A 23278-nucleotide genomic window follows, 5' to 3' on the forward strand; every position below is an offset into this window, starting at 1 on the left:
CACGACTAACCTCCCAAATACCCACTGACTGAACCTCCCAAACTACCCACTGGACTAACCTCCCAAACTACCCCACTGAACTAACCTCCCAAACTACCCACTGACTAACCTCCCAAACTACCCACTGACTAACCTCCCAAACTACCCACTGACTAACCTCCCAAACTACCACTGACTAACCTCCCAAACTACCCCCACTGACTAACCTCCCAAACTACCCACTGACTAACCTCCCAAACTACCCACTGACTAACCTCCCAAACTACCCACTGACTAACCTCCCAAACTACCCACTGACTAACCTCCCAAACTACCACTGACTAACCTCCCAAACTACCCACTGACTAACCTCCCAAACTACCCACTGACTAACCTCCCAAACTACCCACTGACTAACCTCCCAAACTACCCACTGACTAACCTCCCAAACTACCCACTGACTAACCTCCCAAACTACCCACTGACTAACCTCCCAAACTACCCACTGACTAACCTCCCAAACTACCCACTGACTAACCTCCCAAACTACCCACTGACTAACCTCCCAAACTACCCACTGACTAACCTCCCAAACTACCCACTGACTAACCTCCCAAACTACCCACTGACTAACCTCCCAAACTACCCACTGACTAACCTCCCAAACTACCCACTGACTAACCTCCCAAACTACCCACTGACTAACCTCCCAAACTACCCACTGACTAACCTCCCAAACTACCCACTGACTAACCTCCCAAACTACCCACTGACTAACCTCCCAAACTACCCACTGACTAACCTCCCAAACTACCCACTGACTAACCTCCCAAACTACCACTGACTAACCTCCCAAACTACCCACTGACTAACCTCCCAAACTACCCACTGACTAACCTCCCAAACTACCCACTGACTAACCTCCCAAACTACCCACTGACTAACCTCCCAAACTACCCACTGACTAACCTCCCAAACTACCCACTGACTAACCTCCCAAACTACCCACTGACTAACCTCCCAAACTACCCACTGACTAACCTCCCAAACTACCCACTGACTAACCCTCCCAAACTACCCACTGACTAACCTCCCAAACTACCCACTGACTAACCTCCCCAAACTACCCACTGACAAACCTCCCAAACTACCCACTGACTAACCTCCCAAACTACCCACATGACTAACCTCCCAAACTACCCACTGACTAACCCCCCCAAACTACCCACTGACTAACCCCCCCAAACTACCCACTGACTAACCTCCCAAACTACCCACTGACTAACCTCCCAAACTACCCACCGACTAACCTCCCAAAGTACCCACTGACTAACCTCCCAAACTACCCACTGACTAACCTCCCAAACTACCCACTGACTAACCTCCCAAACTACCCACTGACTAACCTCCCAAACTACCCACTGACTAACCTCCCAAACTATCCCACTGTACTAACCTCCCAAACTAACCCCCCTGACTAACCTCCCAAACTACCCACTGACTAACCTCCCAAACTACCCACTGACTAACCTCCCAAACTACCCACTGACTACCCTCCCAAACTACCCACTGACTAACCTCCCAAACTACCCACTGACTAACCTCCCAAACTACCCACTGACTAACCTCCCAAACTACCCACTGACTAACCACCCAAACTACCCACTGACTAACCTCCCAAACTACCCACTGACTAACCTCCCAAACTACCCACTGACTAACCTCCCAAACTACCCACTGACTAACCTCCCAAACTACCCACTGACTAACCTCCCAAACTACCCACTGACTAACCTCCCAAACTACCCACTGACTAACCTCCCAAACTACCCACTGACTAACCTCCCAAACTACCCACTGACTAACCTCCCAAACTACCCACTGACTAACCTCCCAAACTACCCACTGACTAACCTCCCAAACTACCCACTGACTAACCTCCCAAACTACCTACTGACTAACCTCCCAAACTACTCACTGACTCACCTCCCAAACTACCCACTGACTAACCTCCCAAACTACCCACTGACTAACCTCCCAAACTACCCACTGACTAACCTCCCAAACTACCCACTGACTAACCTCCCAAACTACCCACTGACTAACCTCCCAAACTACCCACCGACTAACCTCCCAAACTACCCACCGACTAACCTCCCAAACTACCCACTGACTAACCTCCCAAACTACCCACCGACTAACCTCCCAAACTACCCACCGGCTAACCTCCCAAACTACCCACTGACTAACCTCCCAAACTACCCACTGACTAACCTCCCAAACTACCCACTGACTACCCTCCCAAACTACCCACTGACTAACCTCCCAAACTACCCACCCACTAACCTCCCAAACTACCCACTGACTAACCTCCCATACTACCCACTGACTAACCTCCCAAACTACCCACTGACTAACCACCCAAACTACCCACTGACTAACCTCCCATACTACCCACCGACTAACCTCCCAAACTACCCACCGACTAACCTCCCAAACTACCCACTGACTAACCTCCCAAACTACCCACTGACTAACCTCCCAAACTACCCACTGACTAACCTCCCAAACTACCCACTGACTAACCTCCCAAACAACTCAGTGACTAATATCTCAAACTGCTGTAACAGTCATCCCAAATGACACAAGACTGTACATTCTTGGTTACTATAGGATGTAAAACTGGAAATTACTAAATTAACCATGTATTCGTGGAATTCTGTGATCTCATTAATTTCCTCTGCAACATCCTCTAATGGAACATTTCTCTCCCTGAACTCCCTCTTCCCTCCATCCTCTTCCTCATCCTATTCTCTCCTCTGCCTTTCACCTCAAGTCTTCTCTCCAACCACAAGCATGGCATGGTCACACAGTGGTTAGCACTGCTGCTTCACTCCAGGTTCCTAGGTTTGATTCCCGGCTTGGGGTCACTGTCTGTGCGGAGTCTGCACGTTCTCCCCGTGTCTGCGTGGGTTTCCTCCGGGTGCTCCGGTTTCCTCCCACAAGTCCGAAAGACGTGCTGTTAGGTGAATTGGACATTCTGAATAATTCCTCAGTGCAGCCGAACAGGCGCCAGAGTGTGGCAACTAGGGACAATTCACAGTAACTTCACTGTTGTGTTAATGAGAACATAAGAACTAGGAGCAGGAGTAGGTCATCTGGCCCCTCGAACCTGCTCCGCCATTCAATGAGATCATGGCTGATCTTTTGTGGACTCAGCTCCACTTTCCGGCCCGAACACCATAACCCTTAATCCCTTTATTCTTCAAAAAACTATCTATCTTTATCTTAAAAACATGTAATGAAGGAGCCTCAACTGCTTCACTGGGCAAGGAATTCCATAGATTCACAACCCTTTGGGTGAAGAAGTTCCTCCTAAACTCAGTCCTAAATCTACTTCCCCTTATTTTGAGGCTATGCCCCCTAGTTCTGCTTTCACCCGCCAGTGGAAACAACCTGCCCGCATCTATCCTATCTATTCCCGTCATAATTTTTAATGTTTCTATAACATCCCCCCTCATCCTTCTAAATTCCATCGAGTACAGTCCCAGTCAACTCAACTTCTCCTTATAATCTAACCCCTTCAGCTCTGGGATTAACCTCGTGAATCTCCTCTGCACACCCTCCAGCGCCAGTACGTCCTTTCTCAGGTAAGGAGACCAAAACTGAACACAATACTCCAGGTGTGGCCTCACTAACACCTTATACAATTGCAGCATAACCTCCCTAGTCTTAAACTCCATCCCTCTAGCAATGAAGGACAAAATTCCATTTGCCTTCTTAATCACCTGTTGTACCTGTAAACCAACTTTTTGCGACTCATGCACGAGCGCACCCAGGTCTCTCTGCACAGCAGCATGTTTTAATATTTTATCATTTAAATAATAATTCCTTTTGATGTTATTCCTACCAAAATGGATAACCTCACATTTGTCAAAATTGTATTCCATCTGCCAGACCCTAGCCCATTCACTTAACCTATCCAAATCCCTCTGCAGACTTCCAGTATCCTCTGCACTTTTCGCTTTACCACTCATCTTAATGTCATCTGCAAACCTGGACAGATTGCACTTGGTCCCCAACTCCAAATCATCTATGTAGATTGTGAACAATTGTGGGCCCAACACGGATCCCTGAGAGACACCACTAGCCACTGACTGCCAACCAGAGAAACACCCATTAATCCCCACTCTTTGCTTTCTATTAATTAACCAATCCTCTATCCATGCTACTACTTTACCCTTAATGCCATGCATCTTTATCTTATGCAGCAACCTTTTGTGTGGCACCTTGTCAAAGGCTTTCTGGAAATCCAGATATACCACATCCATTGGCTCCCCATTATCTACTGCACTGGTAATGTCCTCAAAAAATTCCACTAAATTAGTTAGGCACGACCTGCCCTTTATGAACCCATGCTGCGTCTGCCCAATGGGACAATTTCTATCCAGATGCCTCGCTATTTCTTTTTTGATGATAGATTCCAGCATCTTCCCTACTACCGAAGTTAAGCTCACTGGCCTATAATTTCCTGCTCTCTGCCTACCTCCTTTTTTAAACAGTGGTGTCACGTTTGCCAATTTCCAATCCGCCGGGACCACCCCAGAGTCTAGTGAATTTTGGTAAATTATCACTAGTGCATTTGCAATTTCCCTAGCCATCTCTTTTAGCACTCTGGGATGCATTCCATCAGGGCCAGGAGACTTGTCCACCTTTAGCCCCATTAGCTTGCCCATCACTACCTCCTTAGTGATAACAATCCTCTCAAGGTCCTTACCTGTCATAGCCTCATTTCTATCAGTCCCTGGCATGTTATTTGTGTCTTCCACTGTGAAGACCGACCCAAAAAACCTGTTCAATTCCTCAGCCATTTCCTCATCTCCCATTATTAAAACTCCCTTCTCATCCTCTAAAGGACCGATATTTACCTTAGCCACTCTTTATTGTTTTATATATTAGTAGAAACTTTTACGATCTGTTTTTATATTCTGAGCAAGTTTATTCTCATAATCTATCTTACTCTTCTTTATAACTTTTTTAGTAGCTTTCTGTTGCCCCCTAAAGATTTCCCAGTCCTCTAGTCTCCCACCAATCTTTGCCACTTTGTATGCTTTGTCCTTCAATTTGATACTCTCCCTTATTTCCTTAGATATCCACGGTCGATTTTCCCTCTTTCTACCGTCCTTCCTTTTTGTTGGTATAAACCTTTGCTGAGCACTGTGAAAAATCGCTTGGAAGGTTCTCCACTGTTCTTCAACTGTTTCACAATAAAGTCTTTGCTCCCAGTCTACCTTAGCTAGCTCTTCTCTCATCCCATTGTAATCTCCTTTGTTTAAGCACAAAACACTAGTGTTTGATTTTACCTTCTCACCCTTAAATTTCACCATATTGTGATCGCTCCTTCCGAGAGGATCCCTAACTATGAGATCATTAATAAAAATCCTGTCTCATTACACAGGACCAGATCTAGGACCGTTTGTTCCCTCGTAGGTCCCATTACATACTGTTCTAGGAAACTATCGCGGATACATTCTATAAACTCCTCCTCAAGGTTGCCTTGACCGACCTGGTTAAAACAATCGACATGTAGATTAAAATCCCCCATGATAACTGCTGTACCATTTCTACATGCATCAGTTATTTCTTTGTTTATTGCCTGCCCCACCATAATGTTACTATTTGGTGGCCGATAGACTACTCCTATCAGTGACTTTTTCGCCTTACTATTCCTGATTTCCACCCAAATGGATTCAACCTTATCCTCCATAGCACCGATGTCATCCCTTATTATTGCCCGGATGTCATCCTTAAATAACAGAGCAACACCACCTCCCTTACCATCCACTCTGTCCTTCCGAATAGTTTGATACCCTCGGATATTTAACTCCCAGTCGTGACCATCCTTTAACCATGTTTCAGTAACGGCCACTAAATCATAGCCATTCACGATGATTTGCACCATCAGCTCATTTACTTTATTCCGAATACTACGAGCATTCAGGTAATGTATACTTATGTTGGCTTTTACACCTCTGTTTTGAATCTTAACACCTTGGGGCTGGTTTAGCTCACTGGGCTAAATCGCTGTCTTTTAAAGCAGACCAAGGCAGGCCAGCAGCACGGTTCGATTCCCATACCAGTCTCCCCGAACAGGCGCCGGAATGTGGAGACTAGGGGCTTTTCACAGTAACTTCATTGAAGCCTACTCGTGACAATAAGCGATTTTCATTTCATTTTTCATTTTCAATCAGTAACCTCTCCTAAGTTACATTTCCTCTTAACTTTTCTGTCAGCCTACTTGTGACAATAATAAAGATTATTATTATTAAAAGATGTTATTGAAGGCCTGTTAAGGTCACACTTTCCCCATTGTAAACTGGTCTCAGTTTATTGGCTGTGCTGATGTCTAGTCCATTGGGAGTGAGATGTAACACCGGGTTTAACTCACACACCAAGCGAGAGAGCAAAATCAAATCAAATCAATAACTTACCACAGGACCTGATCTTCCCGTCAGACCCATTGGGCCAGTCGGACCTCGCATAGCGATCTAAACAGAACAAAAATAAATTGGAATGAGAGAACGAGTCTGAGGGACAAAGTGATGGATCGACAACAGGGTCACTGGGAGAACTTTGTGATTCAGTCTGGATGCATGGGCATTGCTAACTAGGTCAGCATTTATTGCTCATCCCTAATTACCCTTGAGAAGGTGGTGGTGAGCTACCTTCTTGAACCGCTGCAGTCCGTGTGGTGTAGGTACACCCACTGTGCTGTTAGGGAGGGAGTTCCAGGATGTTGCCCCCAGCGACAGTGAAGGAACGGCCGATATATTTCCCAGTCAGGGTGGTGAGTGACTTGGAGGGGAACCTCCAGGTGGTGGGGTTCCCAGGTATCTGCTGCTCTTGTCCTTCTAGGTGGTGGCAATCAAGTAGTTTGGATAGGAGTCTCGGATAGTTGAGTGAACTGGAGGGAAATAGAGATAGAGAGACAGATAGAGAGAGCCAGAGAGAGTGGGAGAGAGGGAAAAAGATAGAGAGTCAGAGAGAAAGAAAGGAGAGAGAGATAGAGAGTCAGTGAGAGAGAGAGAAATAAAGGAGAGAGAGAGAGAGATAGGGAGAGAGATAGAGAGTCAGTGAGAGAGAGAGAAAGGAGTAAGAGAAGGAGGAAGGTAAAGAGTGCGTTACTGAAGGAGTTCAGGACAGTTGCAAAGTGGAGAGTGTGAATGTCTGCGAGCGTTATTAAAGGCTCCACAACTGGACTCAGAGAGACCTCATTCTTTCAAAGGTCAAGCGAATGACACAGACGGGCTGGCATTACAGCTGAGGACCTATGTTTTATCTTGTCAAGTTGACACGTGAAGATGACGTGTTTCTGTAAGGATCATGGGTGGGCATCCCGCCTCAGGCCTGGGGACCCTTCCTTCAAGAGGTCCATAGCCCACAACCAGGGCAGACAGATAAACATGAATATGTTGGCATGGTGGCCTGGCAGAGATAAAGTCATTGAAGAGTGAGTACAACAGTGCCAAATTTGCCAAATGCAGCAATCTTTGCCACCCTTCACCCTGGGGATGGCCAGGTCGACCATACATGTTGATGATATGCGCCAGTTCATGAGCAAGAGGTGTTTGGTGGATGTCCTCTCCAATTGGCTATCGGTTCAAGAGATGGAGATCGTTACCTTGGCGGCCACACCAATTGGTTGTCATTTACAGCTTTCCTGAATCAATCATTTTGGACAATGGCACCTGATTCACCGGCGATGATTTCCAGGTTTTTGTGTCAGCCAATAGCACCCAACACAATCGGATCCCTGTCACCAAGCGACAAACAGCCGGGCTGAGAGGGGCGCCCAAACTCTCCAGAATGTCATAAACAAGCAATCTGAGACACCCCTCACCAGAGGCTGGTTAATTTTTTTGTTTTATACAATCTCAACCACGGAGATCACATCAACTGAGCTGCTTACAGGCTGAGAACCCGATTGGATCTTGTCTTTCCAGATTTGGCTGGGAGGGTGGAGGCACGGCCGGCCTCCCATGGAGTCAGCAGCCAGAGCAGAGGGCGACAGGTTGTTCCGGGTGGGAGCCCCGGTTTTGGCCCGTGATTTCAGGGCCGGAGTTTTATGTGGTCCATGTTAATGAGAAAAGCAGCATTAAACACGTTGACCGCCTGAGGAGGTGAAGAGTGATGACCCCCAATGTGGAGTTGACCAGTCCAGTGGGCATGGTGGATACTCCTGTACCTTTGTCCAGCCAAAGGGAGCCAGGGCCTCCCGTTCCTGTTCACCCTGCTGCGTCTGGTGAGGCCAGGTTACTTGTTGTTGAAGTGGGCCCTCCTGAAGTGGCAGCGAGTGTGGATCATTCAATCGCCCAATAGAGTGACCAGCCTGAGACTGGGCTGCAGAAGTCTGGAAGGACGTGGACGTCTCCGGACTGATTGGCTTTTTGATGGACTCTCTTTCCTGGGGTGTCCACACCTTTAGGGGCCAAGCCCTAACCTTGAGGGGCTAGGCTCGCGCCAGAATGGTTGGCGCACCGCCGGTCGGCGGGAACGGCTTTGATACCACGCCAGCCAGGGCCGAAGGGACTTCGCCGGCCGGAATAAAATAGAGGAAACAGGAAGTTGGACCTCAGGGAAAAGATGAACTGGAAGAGGGACAGGGGAGAGGGGTTTCAAAAGACACTTTGTATTGGAGCAAATCCAGTGGATTGATTTTCTTTCTCAGGAATAATGAGATGTTTTAGCAGCTGAGAGGACCTGAGACTATTTGAAGTGATGCAGTTACATTTGATAGTCAATTATTCAACCTGTTGTTTGCCTTATCCTCTCGAGTCTGCGCCATTTGGAGATGGGGGTTATAGCCGGGGTCACAGTCAGTCTGTAGGGAGGAATGTTTCTCTTGGGGATGAGGATATTGAAGAGGGAGTAATAATAACAAGAGTTCCTTACCCTGGCTTGTTGCAAGATAGCTTGAGCCTGCGCTTGCTGTGCTGAAACAATTGGACCCTTTTCACCACTCGACCCGTATTGGAACTGTAAACAGCAAAAACAACACCTTAGGAAAAATACTGCACTTTATCAGATAAAATATCTTAAACAAGATACCACTGTGAATGATTAAAAACATCTTAAACAACATTGTTTTAAAAGCCGCACTGGGTGGGATTCTCTGATCCTGAGGCTGTGTTGGCACCGTTGTAAAAGCTGTTACGTTTCACGACAGCATCAACAGGCCCCCAGGAGCAGCGATTCCGAGCCCGTCAGGAAGCCAGCATGGCACTGGGGCAGCCCACGCCACTCCAGCTGCCGATACCGGCCTCAAATGTGCGGCGCTGGTCTGCGGATCCGCAGTGCGACCGACGTGATTGGGCTCATGCGCGGTGACTTCCTTCTCCGCGTCGATCCCGACGCAGCATGGCGTTGGGTAACAGGGGCCGGCGGGGTGCAAAAGAGACCCCCAGCCCGAGAGGCCTGCCCACCGATCAGGAGGTCCCGATCGCGGGCCAGGCCACAGCGGAGGCCCACCCCGTCGGGGTCAAGGTGCCGCTGGGTAAGACCGCATGTGGACGGCGGAGGCCCACCCCGTCAGGGTGCCGAGGTGCCGCTGGGTAAGACCGTACGTGGACGGCGGAGGCCCACCCCATTGGGGTCGGGGTGCCGAGGTGCCGCTGGGTAAGACTGGAGAATTGGCGGACTGGCGTTGGGGTGTCGGGGCATCGTCGGGGCATCGTCGGGGCATCGTCGCGCCCGGCCCGGCGATTCTCCGGCCCAGCGTGGCCTGAGAGAATCCTGCCCCTTGTTTACCATTTAATTGCTGCCAGAAACACAAGCTGGGCCGAGGGGGCTGTTTCCGTGATGTCAACAAGTTGCGGATTTGCTGCTGTGATTTGCAGAGCTGAGTCACCCAATCAGCAGCATTTATTTCCCAGTCTCCACTTCATCCCACATTTCTCATTGGGCGCATTAATTACCCATTTTAAACTAATGAACTAAGACAATTAAACAGGCGACAGAGAAACACCAGAGTCACAGGATAGAGAGAAAATCATTCCTTTCTAGTCCAGGAACAGAGGCCTTAACATTAAAATTCCAGCAAGGCCATTTGGAAGTGAAATCTGGAAACATTTCTTCTGAACAAAGATATTGGGAATCTGGAACCCTGCCTCTGGAGAAACTGTGGATTCTGGCGGTCAATTGCTAGTTTCAGGACTGAGAGTAAAATATTTTGGGGGGTAAGGACATTAGGGGGTACTGAGCACAGGTGAGTGAATGGACTGACATAGAGATCAGCGATGACCAGATCGAATGGTGGGATAGGTTTGAGAGGCTGAATGGCATCTTCCTGTTACTATCATTGTGAGCCATTTGAGGGCCATTTCACCAATTTCACACTCCCAGCAAGAGTCTATGTTGAAAGGAAATATACAACAGAATGAGGATTCGAACAAAAACTCCTGCTTCCCCTGTTGCCTGTGTAAAATTCGAGCTGGGCTGGACAGGCGTGAAATCAGGAAGGATTGTCGACAAAATAAACCCAGGAAACACCTGGATCTCTCTCCCCTGTGGGATCTATGCAGTCCTACACCAGACATTAGTGTCACTCATACTCCAACAGAACAGCTGGGATATAATCAAATTCCCATTGAGACCTTAAATATTTCTTCCAATGATTGACGAGTATTATTAATTTTCCGTTTTGATCCTTGCTGTCTACAAAGGTGGTGGATATTGTATTATTATAATGATATAAAGGCACCAATCATTCGCCAATGACTGAGGAAAACGTTGCGGGTTCACTTATTCAGGCCAGGCGCACGAGTACAGTTAAACAGAGGTATAAATCTCGACCACATCAGAGCTGTGCGTGACTGCTCTGCTCAAAGCAAACGTGAAACCTAGCCTGCATGACATGACACAGTTCCTATCTAGTGATGTCATGTTGCGATCCCTTAAACAATTATTACAACATTCCCTTTCTTTTTAAACATATATCCTCCCCATCGCATAAAGCCTAACTATGTGTAATACATGTGTAACTATGTGTAATACATGTGTAACTATGTGTAATACATGTGTAACTATGTGTAATACATGTCCATGTTTAATTACCGCTAACCAAATGTATAAAATTGATGAATCTGTGAGCCTATAAAGCAGAGACGTAACCTGCTGGTCTGCCCAGAACTTGTGATGATAACATTGTTCTGGAGGTTTCTTTAATCGCTCCCAGTGATCTGTGGGATTGTCATTCTTGGATGTTATTCCTGGTGGTATTTGGCATCTAGTCCTCCTGCAATAGGATTGTACGGTGACTGAGGAGCTGGGATGGGTTGGATTTGTCCCCGGTTTTGCCTCATACTGTGTCACAACTTCAGAGGAGTTCTGAACAAATCCTTGTCATTTTGGCTGGTTGTCATGCACCTTCTGTGGGGTCCTGGATATGAACTTGACCTAATTGTAAACTGTGCCTGAATTATCGTGTGTAGTGGTCATCTTCCCTAGTTGCGCTAGGCGGCTCGGTAGCACAGTGGTTAGCACTGTTTCCTCACAGCGCCAGGGACCCAGGATCGATTCCCGGCTTGGGTCACTGTCTGTGCGGAGTCTGCACGTTCTCCCCGTGTCTGCGTGGGTTTCCTCCGGGTGCTCCGGTTTCCTCCCACAGTCCTGAAAGACGTGCTGTTAGGTGAATTGGACATTCTGAATTCTCCCTCTGTGTACCCGAACAGGCGGTGGAATGTGGCAACTAGGGGCTTTTCATGTCAGCTTGTGGCTGTTGTTGAGTAAAGAGGCAAGAGTTCTGTTCCTTTCCCAAACACCTTTATTTTCACGCTCGATACAAAAACTCTATCACCACACCACACCCAACAAGTGCCACCTACAACCCCTTTACATATCAGTGTCAATTATTGAATACTTAACATCAATGAGACATCTAATTGGAATATCTCTGAACCCATTCCTAACACTTCACAGTTACTTCATCGCAGTGTTAATGTAACCCTACTTTACTTTGTTCACGGGATGTGGGCGTCAGGTTGGACATCCCTGGGGGAAGTTCAGAGTCAATCACATGGCTGTGGGTCTGGAGTCACATGTAGGCCAGACCGGGTAAGGACGGCAGATTTCCTTCCCTAAAGGACATTAGTGACCAGATGGGTTTTTACAACAATCGACAATGGTTTCATGGTCACCATTAGACTTTTAATTCCAGATTTTTATTGAGTTTAAATTTCACCATCTGCAGTGGTGGGATTTGAACCCAGGTCCCCAGAGCGTTACCCTGGGTCTCTGGATTACTGGCCCAGCGACAGTACCACTGTGCCAACACCTCCCCTACACCAACACCTTCCTTTGTAACACTAAGAAACTTTATTATTATTATTAAAGATGTCGCTCTCAGATGCAACATTGCAATAAGTCAATCTTGCTTGATCTGTCTACATTTGAGAATTTGGGATTTCACTCTGTGGATCATTTTTCAGCAAGGCCAGATCTAGCATAACGAGGAGAAGAAGTAGTGTGTTCGATATTCCACTTTCCACACATATCTTGAAGTGGCTTACCAATGAATTGTGGACCGTTATCCATGATGATCTCAAGCGAACTGAATAAACTGCTGTGAATGTGCAACAGTTGTGCTTGACGTCTTGTATAATTGTTGAATAATGGGGTGCTTGGTAAAGTAGTCGAAGTTGACGATGAAATCAATGCCATGGACATGAAAGAGGTCAGATGTGACTTTGAATAAAGGATGGGCAGGAACCTCACGTGGAATCAATGGTTCTTTGAGCTGACTTGGCAAATGTTCTTGGCATAGAATCATAGAATTTTACAGTCCAGAAGGAGCCCATTCGGCCCATCGTGTCTGCACCGGCTCCCAAAAGAGCGACCCAGTTAGTCCCATTCCCCAGCCCTATCTCCGTAAACCTTTAATTTCATCACTTTCAAACATATATCCAGCTCTCTTTTGAAACCTCTTATGGAATCCACCTCCACTACTCTCCCAGGCAGCACATTCCAAACCCCAACAACTCTCCCAGGCAGCACATTCCAAACCCCAACAACTCTCCCAGGCAGCACATTCCAAACCACAACAACTCTCCCAGACAGCACATTCCATCCCCAACAACTCTCCCAGACAGCACATTCCAAACCCCAACAACTCTCTGAGTAAAGAAGTTTCTCCCCATCTCACTCCCAGCTCTCTTGCTGACCATCTTGAAATTGTGACCCCTAGTCACTGACATATTAACCAGTGGAAACAGAATATCCTTCTTTACCCTGTCAAAATTGTTCAGAATTTTGAACACCTCAAGAAGGTCACCTCTTAATCTTCTCTGCTCCAAGGAGAACAAGCCCAATTCCTCCAATCTTTCCCTGTATCAAAAGTTCCTCATTGCTGGTATCATTCTAGTAAATCTCCTCTGCACTCTCTCCAGGGATTTAACAGCCTTCCTTAAGTAAGGTGCCCAGAACTGAACACAATACTCCAAATGTGGTCTGACCAATGATGTGTAGAGGTGTAGCATCACTTCCTTGCTTTTATACTCTATGCTTCTATTGATAAACCCATGGATGCTATAAGCCTTCTGAACAATTGTTTCAACTTGACTGGCCACCTTCAGAGAATTATGCTCTTGAACTCCGAGGTCCCTCTGCTCCTGTCCTCCCCTCAAAGCTGTACCATTGAGCCTGTATTGTCTCCCCGTGTTCCTGCTACCCAAATGCAGAACCTCACATTTCTCTGCATTGAAATTTACCTGCCAGGTGGCTGCCCATTTGGCCAACTTGTCATTGTTTTTTCTTTATTTGTTTATGTGATGTGGGTGTCGCAGGCCGTCCCAGCATTTATTACCCATCCCTAATTGCCCTTGAGAGGGCAGTTAAGAGTCAACCACATTGCTGTGGGTCTGGAGTCACGTGTAGGCCAGACCGGGTAAGGACGGCAGATTTCCTTCCCTAAACAACATTAGTGAACCAGATGGGATTTTTCGACAATCGACAATGGTTTCATGGTCATCATGGGTGTAATGACCTCCAATTGGCTTTATTGGTTGGCCAATTGGAGTATGAGCTCCCTCAATGATAGCTCATTGAGGGGGCCCATATAAGCACCTGTGTAGGCTTTGTGATCCAGTCTTAAGTTGACTGGAATGCTAGCAGCACTGTTGGAGCTGCTCTTGTATCTAGTTATTGGCAATAAATATTGGAGTGGTGATGGGACTCCTGCTTCCTGTGGATTATTACAAAGGGATTTTTCAATCCAGATTTTTATTGAATTCAAATTTCACCATGTGCCGTAGTGGGATTTGAACCTGGGTCTCCAGAGCATTACCCTGGATCTCTGGTTTCAGCATCATCCTCACAAGCAGGCCAGCAGCACGGTTCCATTCCTGTACCAGCCTCCCCGAACAGGTGCCGGAATGTGGCAACTAGGGGCTTTTCACAGTAACTTCATTGAAGCCTACTCGTGACAATAAGCGATTTTCATTTCATTTCATTTCAATTCACTATTCCCCCTAGCTTAGTATCACCTGGAAATTTAGAGATTTTGCCCCCAACTCCCGCCTCTAAATCATTTATATAGATCAGAAAAAGCAAGGGTCCCAACACTGAGCCCTGGGGGACACCACTTTCAACTCGTCTCCAGTCTGAGAAATGCCCATCTATACCTACCCTCTGTTTCCTATCTCTTAGCCAACTTCTAACCATGCTGCCAAGGACCCATCAATCCCAAACAATTGTAATTTGCTAACCAACCTGCCATGTGGCACTGTATCAAATACTTTCTGAAAGTCCAAATATACAACATCTACGGCACTACCTTCATCCACTGCCTGTGTCACCTCATCAAAGAACTCAATTAAAGTTGTCAGACATCACATGCCCTTGACAAAGTCATATTGATGTCGAGTGTAAACTTAATTTTCTCTGAGTGTATATTTACCTCATCCTGTTTTCATCAGTTTTCCCAGTACTAATGCCAGGCTGACAGGTCTGCAGTTTCCTGGTTACATAGAAACATAGAGACTAGGAGCAGGAGGAGGCCATTCAGCCCATCGAGTCTGCTCCACCATTCATTATGATCGTGGCTGACCATCAAGTTCAATACCCTGATCCCACCCTCCCCCCAACACATCCCCTACAGAACAGAAGGAGGCCATTTGGCCCATTGAGCCTGCACCGACCCTTTGAAAGAACACAATAACTATTCCCAATCCCCTGACATTTCCAGTGCCCCACCCTAAAGGGCAATTTAGCCTGGCCAATCCACCCTAACCTGCTCACCTTTGGTCTGTGGGTGGAAACTGGAGCACCCGGAGAAAACCCACGCAGGCACGGGGAGAACGTGCAGACTAGCCCAGTCACCCGAGACCAGAATTGAACCCCGGGTCCCTGGCGCTGTGAGGCAGCAGTGCTAACCACTGTGCCACCATGCTGCCTGGGTCCCTGGCACTGTGAGGCAGCACTGCTAACCACTGTGCCACGGTGCTGCCCGGGTCCCTGGCACTGTGAGGCAGCAGTGCTAACCACTGTGCCACCGTGCTGCCTGGGTCCCTGGCACTGTGAGGCAGCAGTGCTAACCACTGTGCCACCATGCTGCCTGGGTTCCTGACACTCTGAGGCAGTAGTGCTAACCACTGTGCCACCATGCTGCCCGGGTCCCTGGCACTGTGAGGCAGCAGTGCTAACCACTGTGCCACCGTGCTGCCTGGGTCCCTGATGCTGTGAGGCAGCAGTGCTAACCACTGTGCCACCGTGCTACCTGGGTTCCTGACACTCTGAGGCAGTAGTGCTAACCACTGTGCCACGGTGCTGCCTGGGTCCCTGATGCTGTGAGGCAGCAGTGCTAACCACTGTGCCATGGTGCTGCCCGGGTCCCTGGCGCTGTGAGGCAGCAGTGCTAACCACTGTGCCACGGTGCTGCCTGGGTCCCTGATGCTGTGAGGCAGCAGTGCTAACCACTGTGCCACGGTGCTGCCCGGGTCCCTGGTGCTGTGAGGCAGCAGTGCTAACCACTGTGCCACGGTGCTGCCCGGGTCCCTGGCGCTGTGAGGCAGCAGTGCTAACCACTGTGGCACGGTGCTGCCCGGGTCCCTGGCGCTGTGAGGCAGCAGTGCTAACCACTGTGCCATGGTGCTGCCCGGGTCCCTGGAGCTGTCAGGCAGCAGTGCTAACCACTGTGGCACGGTGCCGAATTCTCCTCACAGATCGCCCTCCCACCCAACATTCTATCATCTGTAAATCTGGAGATAATACATTTAGTTCCCTCGTCCAAATCATGAATATATAATGTGAACAGTTGGGGTCCCAGCACAGATCCCTGTGGAACCCCGCTAGTTACTGCCTGCCAATCAGAAAAAGACCCAATTATTCCAACTTTTTGCTTCATGTCTGCTAACCAGCTTTCTATCCATCTTAAGACACTACCTGTAATCCCATTCGCTTTAACTTTACATATTAATCTGCTATGTGAGACCTTGTTGAAAGCCTTCTGAAGGTCTAAATAAACCACATCCACCAGTTCTCCCTGGTCAACTCTACTAGTTACATCTTCAAGGAATTCCAATAAATTTGTCAAGTATGATTTTCCTTTCATAAACCCATGCTGACTTTGTCTGATACACCACTGCTTTCCAAATGCTGTGCTATGAAATCCTTGCTAATTAACTCCAGCAACTTCCCCATTACCGACGTTAGGCTCACTGGTCTACAGTTCCCTGTTTTCTCTACCTCCCTTTTTGAATAGCGGCATTACATTCTCTACCCTCCAATCTATAGGAACCATTCCAGAATCCAAAGAATTTTTGAAAATTATCACCAAATGGATCTACTATTCCTCGGGCCACTTCCTGAAATACTCCGGGATGGAGATTATCCGACCCTGGAGATTTGTCTGCCTTCAATCCCATTAATTTCCCTAAAACCATTTCTTTCTGAATACTAATTTCCTTCGGCTCCTCACTGAAACTTGTGTTTCTCAGAACGTCCGATATATTATTCAGGTCTTAATGATAATAATCATTTATTGTCACGAGTAGGCTTTAATGAAGTTGCTGTGAAAAGCCCCTAGTCGCCACATTCCAGCGCCTGTTCGGGGAGGCTGGTACGGGAATCGAACCCGCACTGCTGGCATTGTTCTGCATTACAAGCTAGCTGTTTATCCCACTGAGCTAAACCAGCCCCATCCTTTGTGAAGACAGAAGTAAAGTACAAATTTAGTTCCTCAGCCATGTCTTTATTCCCTGTTGTGAATTCTCCCATCTCTGACTCTAAGGGGTCTCCATTAGTTTTTCTCAATCTTTTTCTCTTTACATACCTGGAGAAACATTTACTGTCAGTTTTTATGTTCCCCGCTAGTTTACTTTCAAATTGTATTTTCCCTTCTTCATCAATCCCTTGGTCTGCCTTTGATGAATTTTAAACTGTTCCCAATCCTCAGGTCTATTAATGTTTCTGGCTAATTCATATGCCTTTTCTTTGAATCTAACACTATCTCTAATTTCTCTTGTAAACCATGGTTTGGCCACAGTTTCCTATCTACTCTTGCGCCAAATAGGAATAAATAACTTTTGGAGTTCACCTATTCGTTCCTTGAATGTGGGTGGTACGGTGGCACAGTGGTTAGCACTGCTGCCTCACAGCTCCAGTTTCCCAGGTTCAATTCCGGCTTCGGGTGACTGTCTGTGTGGAGTTTGTACTTTATCCCAATATCTGTGGGTTGCTCCGGTTTCCTCCCACAGTCCAAAGATGTGCTGGTTAGATGGATTGGCCATGATAAATTGCTCCTTAGTGTCCAGAAAGATGAGGTTGGGTTACGGGGATAGAGTTGCGGCATGGGCTTAAGTGGGGTGCTCTTTCTAAGGTCCAGTGTAGATTCAATGGGTCGAATGGCCTCCTTCTGCACTGTAAGGATTCTATGAATGCTGCCATTGCCTGTCCACTGTCCTGCCTTTCCGTAATGTTTCCCAGTCCATCACAGCCAGCTCATCCCTCACACCATCACAGTTACCTTTATTGAGGTTCACAATTCACTATTCACCTTGATTAAGAATTCTACCATATTATGGTCACATCCCCAAGGGTTCTCTCACAACCAGATTGCCAACTAATCCTTTCTCAATGCACAACGCCCAGCCCAAGACGGCCTGTTCCCTTGTTGGTTCCTCAACATACTGGTCCAGAAACCATCCCGTACACACTCCAGAAATACCTCCTCTATTGTACTGTGACTAATTTGGCCACCCAATCTATATGTAGATTAAAGTCACCCATAATCTCAGCTGTTCCTTTATTACATGTATCTCTGATTTCCTGTCTAATGCTATTCCCAACATTACCACTGCAGTTTGGTGGTCAGTATACCACCCCATGAATGTGTTTTGTCCCTTGGTATTACCTCACACTTCTTGATGACTCCTTCAGTGTCATGGCTTATTCCTGGCCAATAGGCTGTCTGTCTTAGAACATAGAACAGTACAGCACAGAACAGGCCCTTCGGCCCTCGATGGTGTGCCGAGCAATGATCACCCTACTTAAACCCACGTAACCCGTATACCCGTAACCCAACAATCCCCCCATTAACCTTACACTACGGGCAATTTAGCATGGCCAATCCACCTGACCCGCACATCTTTGGACTGTGGGAGTAAACCGGAGCACCCGGAGGAAACCCACGCACACACGGGGAGGACGTGCAGACTCCGCACAGACAGTGACCCAGCCGGGAATCGAACCTGGGACCCTGGAGCTGTGAAGCATTGATGCTAACCACCATGCTACCGTGAGGCCTTGTGAACTCTCTCGTCTGATTTCTGCCCGTGTGTGAGTGATGAATTGGCTGAAGATTCCAGCATGCCAACCTTTTACAAATAACTCCCTGGGCGGTGCCCAGCACATCCCAATCATGCCAAATGGTCTGATATGTTCATGGACAGGCTGAAGTGAATCAAACCATCCTTCACAGACGATAGTCAGTTTCTGTTGGGGAGAACCGTTTGTCGTTTCTGTAGCTGCTGACATTTGCTTTGCACAATATGTGCCCCATCAATTTGGAGAAAAGTCCCCGTTTCAATGACGTGAACTTCTAGATCCAACGATATATCTTCTGTTGGCGAGAGACATAGAAAACACGAGTGGGAGGAGACTTTCAGGCCCTCGAGGCTGCTCTGCCATTCAATATCATGGCTGATCCTCAGGCTCAGAATCATTCTCCGGCCCCCGCCCCATTCCCCAGGAAAACTATCTATTTCCTCATTAAATATATTCAGTGATTCAGCCTCCACAGTCTCTGTGCTGGAGAATTCCACAGATTCCCCACCCTCTGAGTGAAGAGGGTTCTCCTCATCTCAGTCCTAAATCCATAACGTCCATCGAATCCTTACAGTGCAGAAGTAGCCGTTTTGTCCATTGCGTCTGCACTGGCCCTCCAAAAAAAACACCCAGCCTCGGCTAAATCCCACGCCCTATGCCCACACATTGATCATGGCCAATCCACCATCTTTGGGCTGTGGGAGGAAACCGGAGCACCCAGAGGAAACCCACGTGCAGACTCCGCAGTCACCCAAGGCTGATTTGAATCCGGGACCCTGGCGCTGTGAGGCAGCAGTGCTAACCACTGTGCCCCCATGGCCTACCCCATATTCTGAGACTGTGACCCTTTGTTCTTGACCCTCCCCCAGAGGAAATACCACCTCAGCATCCAGCCCGACCGGCCCTGCCAGAATTTTATACATTTCAATTTGATCCCCTCTCATTCTGCTAAAGTCCAGTTGAATACAGGCCCAGTTCACCCAATCTCTCCTCATATTCCCCCGGAATCAGCTTGGCGAAGCTTCGCTGCATTCCCTCGATGGCAAGTATATCCTTTCTTAGATAAGGAGACCAAAACTACACACAATATTCCAGCTGTGGTCTCGCCCAGGCCCTGTGCAGCTGCAGTGAGATATCCTTGTTCCTGTATTCAAGTCTTCTTGTAATGAGAACCATTTGTCTTCCATCAGACCACAGGAACAGGATTAGGGCATTTGGCCCCTCGAGCCTGCTCTGCCATTCAATGGGATCATGGGTGATCCAATATTCCTCACATTCACTTTCCTGCCCTTTCCCCTGTAATCCTTGACTCCCTTACTGATCGAGAATCTATCTTAGCCTTCAATATCCATAAGGACTCTGCCCCCAGAGCTCTCTGTGACACGGAGTACCAAAGACTCCCAACCCTCTGGGAGAAGAAATTCCTCCTCACCTCAGTCTTAAATCGGCTCCCCTTTATTCGGAGACTCTGCCCTCTGATCCTGGACTCTCCCACTGAGGGGAAATATGCTCTCAGCATTTACCCTGCCAAACACCTTCAGAATCCAACATGTTTCAATGACATCACCTCGCATTCTTCCAAATTCCAATGTGTAGAGTGCCGACCTGTTTAACCTTAGCCCACATTGCAATCCCTCCAGACCTGGGATCATCCGAGTGAACTTTCACTGAACTGCGTTGAATGAAAGAATATCTTTCCTTCATTAAGGGGAACATAACTGCACACGGTGATCCAGATGTGCACAAGTATCTGCAAAGGCCCTTTGTGTTGCAGCTTTCTGCAGTTTTCTCCATTTCAATAATACTCTGTTCTTTTGTTCTACTTTCCAAAGTGAAGAGCTCCACATTTTCCCACATTATACTCCATTTGCCAACATTTTGCCCCTTACTTAACCTCTCAATATCTCTGCAAACTATTATATTGGTATTGCAGGCAGCCCAGAGAAGGTCATAGATATATCTCATAAACAGTTGTGATCCCAGCACTGATCCTGTGGAATCCACAGGTTCCAGGTCACCTACTTGAAAAAGAACCTCTTTTGTCCCCACTTGCTGTTTCCTGCCCATTATCAGCTCTCTGTCTGTGCCAATATACTTTTATTTTCTTTATTCTGTCACGGGTGTGGGAGATACAGGCAAGGCCAGCATTTGTTCCCTCTCCCTGGTTGCCCTCGAACTGAGTCGTTTTTTCAGAGTCAACCCCATTGCTGTGGGTCTGGAGTCACATGTAGGCCAGACCGGGTAAGGACGGCAGATTTCCTTCCCTAAAGGACATTAGTGACCCAGATGGGTTTCCATGACAATCGACAATGGGTTTCACGGTCCCGATTAGGCTAATTCCAGATTTGTTATTGAATTCAAATTTCACCATCTGCAGTGACAGGATTCGATCCCAGGTCCCCAGAGTATGACTCTGGGTCCCTGGATTACTAGCCCAGCGACAATATCACTACGCCAACATCTCCCTAGCTCCAACACCATGGGTTCTTGTCTTATCACTTACCTCTTCTGAGGTACCTTGGCGAACGCCTTCTGGAATTCCAAATACATCACATCTACTGGTTCCCCTCTATCCACTCTGGTTGAGACATCCTCAAAAAATTCTAATAAATGAGTCAGACTCAATTTCCATTTTATGAAGCCACACTGACTCTGTTTGATTGGATTATGATTTTCCAAATGTGCTCCAATATTCCCTTAATCATTGATTCCAACATTTTTCAACAGACGTTTGGCTATTCAGCCTATAGTTAGCTGCCTTTTGCCTCCTTCCATTTTGAATAGCGGTGACACATTGCCAGGTTTCCAATCCTCTGGTATTTCTCCAGAATCAAAGAATTTTTGGAAAATTACACCTAATGCATCCACTATCTCTGTAGCTGCTTCTTTGAGGATCCGAGGATGGAATCCATCAGGGCCAGGGGGGCAGATCTGCCATTCGGCCCATCTGCCTAATGCTAATCCTCCAGTGATGGGGATGCTATTTAATTCCTTCCCCATATTCTTTAGTGTTAATGGGATGTTTGAAATCTCTTCCATCGGAAAGACTAATGCAAAATATCTGTTTAACTCCTCTGTCAATTGCTTATTGCCCAAAACTATCTCCCCAAATTCATTTTCTAAGGGATCTCTGTCCCCCACCGCGCTGATCCAGTATGCACCCCACTTAGGTCCCACACCTCCACCCTATCCCCATAACCCTGTAACCCCACCCAACCTCCAAGGACACTAAGGGGCAATTTATCATGGCCAATCCACTTAACTTGCACATCTTTGGACTGTGGGAGGAAACCGGAGCACCCGGAGGAAACCCACGCAGACACGGGGAGAATGTTCAGACTCCGCACAGACAGTGACCCAAGCCGGGAATCGAACCTGGTATGGTGAAGCAACAGTGCTAACCACTGTGCTACCGTGCTGTCCGCCCCCACACCCTGGACAGGGCACTGCCCCCCCCACCCTCGCACCGCCCCCCCCACCCTCGCAGTCCCCCCGCACCCTCGCACCGCCCCCTACACCCTCGCACTGCCCCCCCCACCCTCGCACTCCCCCCCACCCTCGCACTGCCCCCCACCCTCGCACTCCCCCCCCCACCCTCGCACTCCCCCCCACCCTCGCACTCCCCCCCACCCTCGCACTGCCCCCCACCCTCGCACTGCCCCCCCACCCTCGCACTCCCCCCCACCCTCGCACTGCCCCCCCACCCTCGCACTGCCCCCCCTCCCTCGCACTGCCCCCCCCACCCTCGCACCGCCCACCGCACCCACGCACCGCCCCCCCACCCTCGCAGTCCCCCCCCGCCCTCGCACTGCCCCCCGCACTGCCCCCCCGCACCCTCGCATTTGCCCCCCCACCCTCGCACTGCCCCCGCACCCTCGCATTGCCCCCCCACCCTCGCACTGCCCCCCCACACCCTCGCATTGCCCCCCCCACCCTCGCACCGCCCCCCCACCCTCGCACTGCCCCCCCCTCGCACTGCCCCCCCACACCCACGCACTGCCCCCCAACCCTCGCACTGCCCCCCACCCTCGCACTCCCCCCCCACCCTCGCACTGCCCCCCCACACCCACGCACTCCCCCCCACCCTCGCACTGCCCCCCCACACCCACGCACTGCCCCCCCACACTCGCACTCCCCCCCCAACCCTCGCACTGCCTGCCCCCCACCCTCGCACTCTCCCCCCCACCCCTCGCACTGCCCCCCACCCTCGCACTGCCCCCCCCACCCTCGCATTGCCCCCCCACCCTCGCACTGCCCCCCACCCTCGCCCTGCCCCCCCACCCTCGCACTGCCCCCCCCCCCCCCTCGCACTGCCCCCCACCCTCGCACTGCCCCCCCACCCTCGCACTGCCCCCTACACCCTCGCACTGCCCCCCCACCCTCGCACTGCCCCCTACACCCTCGCATTGCCCCCCACCCTCGCACTGCCCCCTACACCCTCGCACTGCCCCCCCCACCCTCGCACTGCCCCCTACACCCTCGC

General features: G+C 48.9%; 1 protein-coding gene across 1 annotated transcript in view; it reads right to left on the bottom strand.

Annotated features, from left to right (window-relative positions):
* col11a1a (collagen, type XI, alpha 1a) overlaps positions 1-23278 on the bottom strand; it is a 493146-nt gene that overhangs the window by 357580 nt on the left and 112288 nt on the right. The window contains exons 13-14 of the mRNA XM_038793410.1: positions 8932-9037; positions 6471-6527 (exon numbers count right to left, since the gene is read on the bottom strand). Of these exons, the coding sequence (XP_038649338.1) occupies positions 6471-6527; positions 8932-9037 (163 nt within the window). The remainder of the gene's footprint in view (positions 1-6470; positions 6528-8931; positions 9038-23278) is intronic.

This window comes from Scyliorhinus canicula, chromosome 4 (genome assembly GCF_902713615.1).
Source record: "Scyliorhinus canicula chromosome 4, sScyCan1.1, whole genome shotgun sequence".
NCBI lineage: Eukaryota > Metazoa > Chordata > Chondrichthyes > Carcharhiniformes > Scyliorhinidae > Scyliorhinus > Scyliorhinus canicula.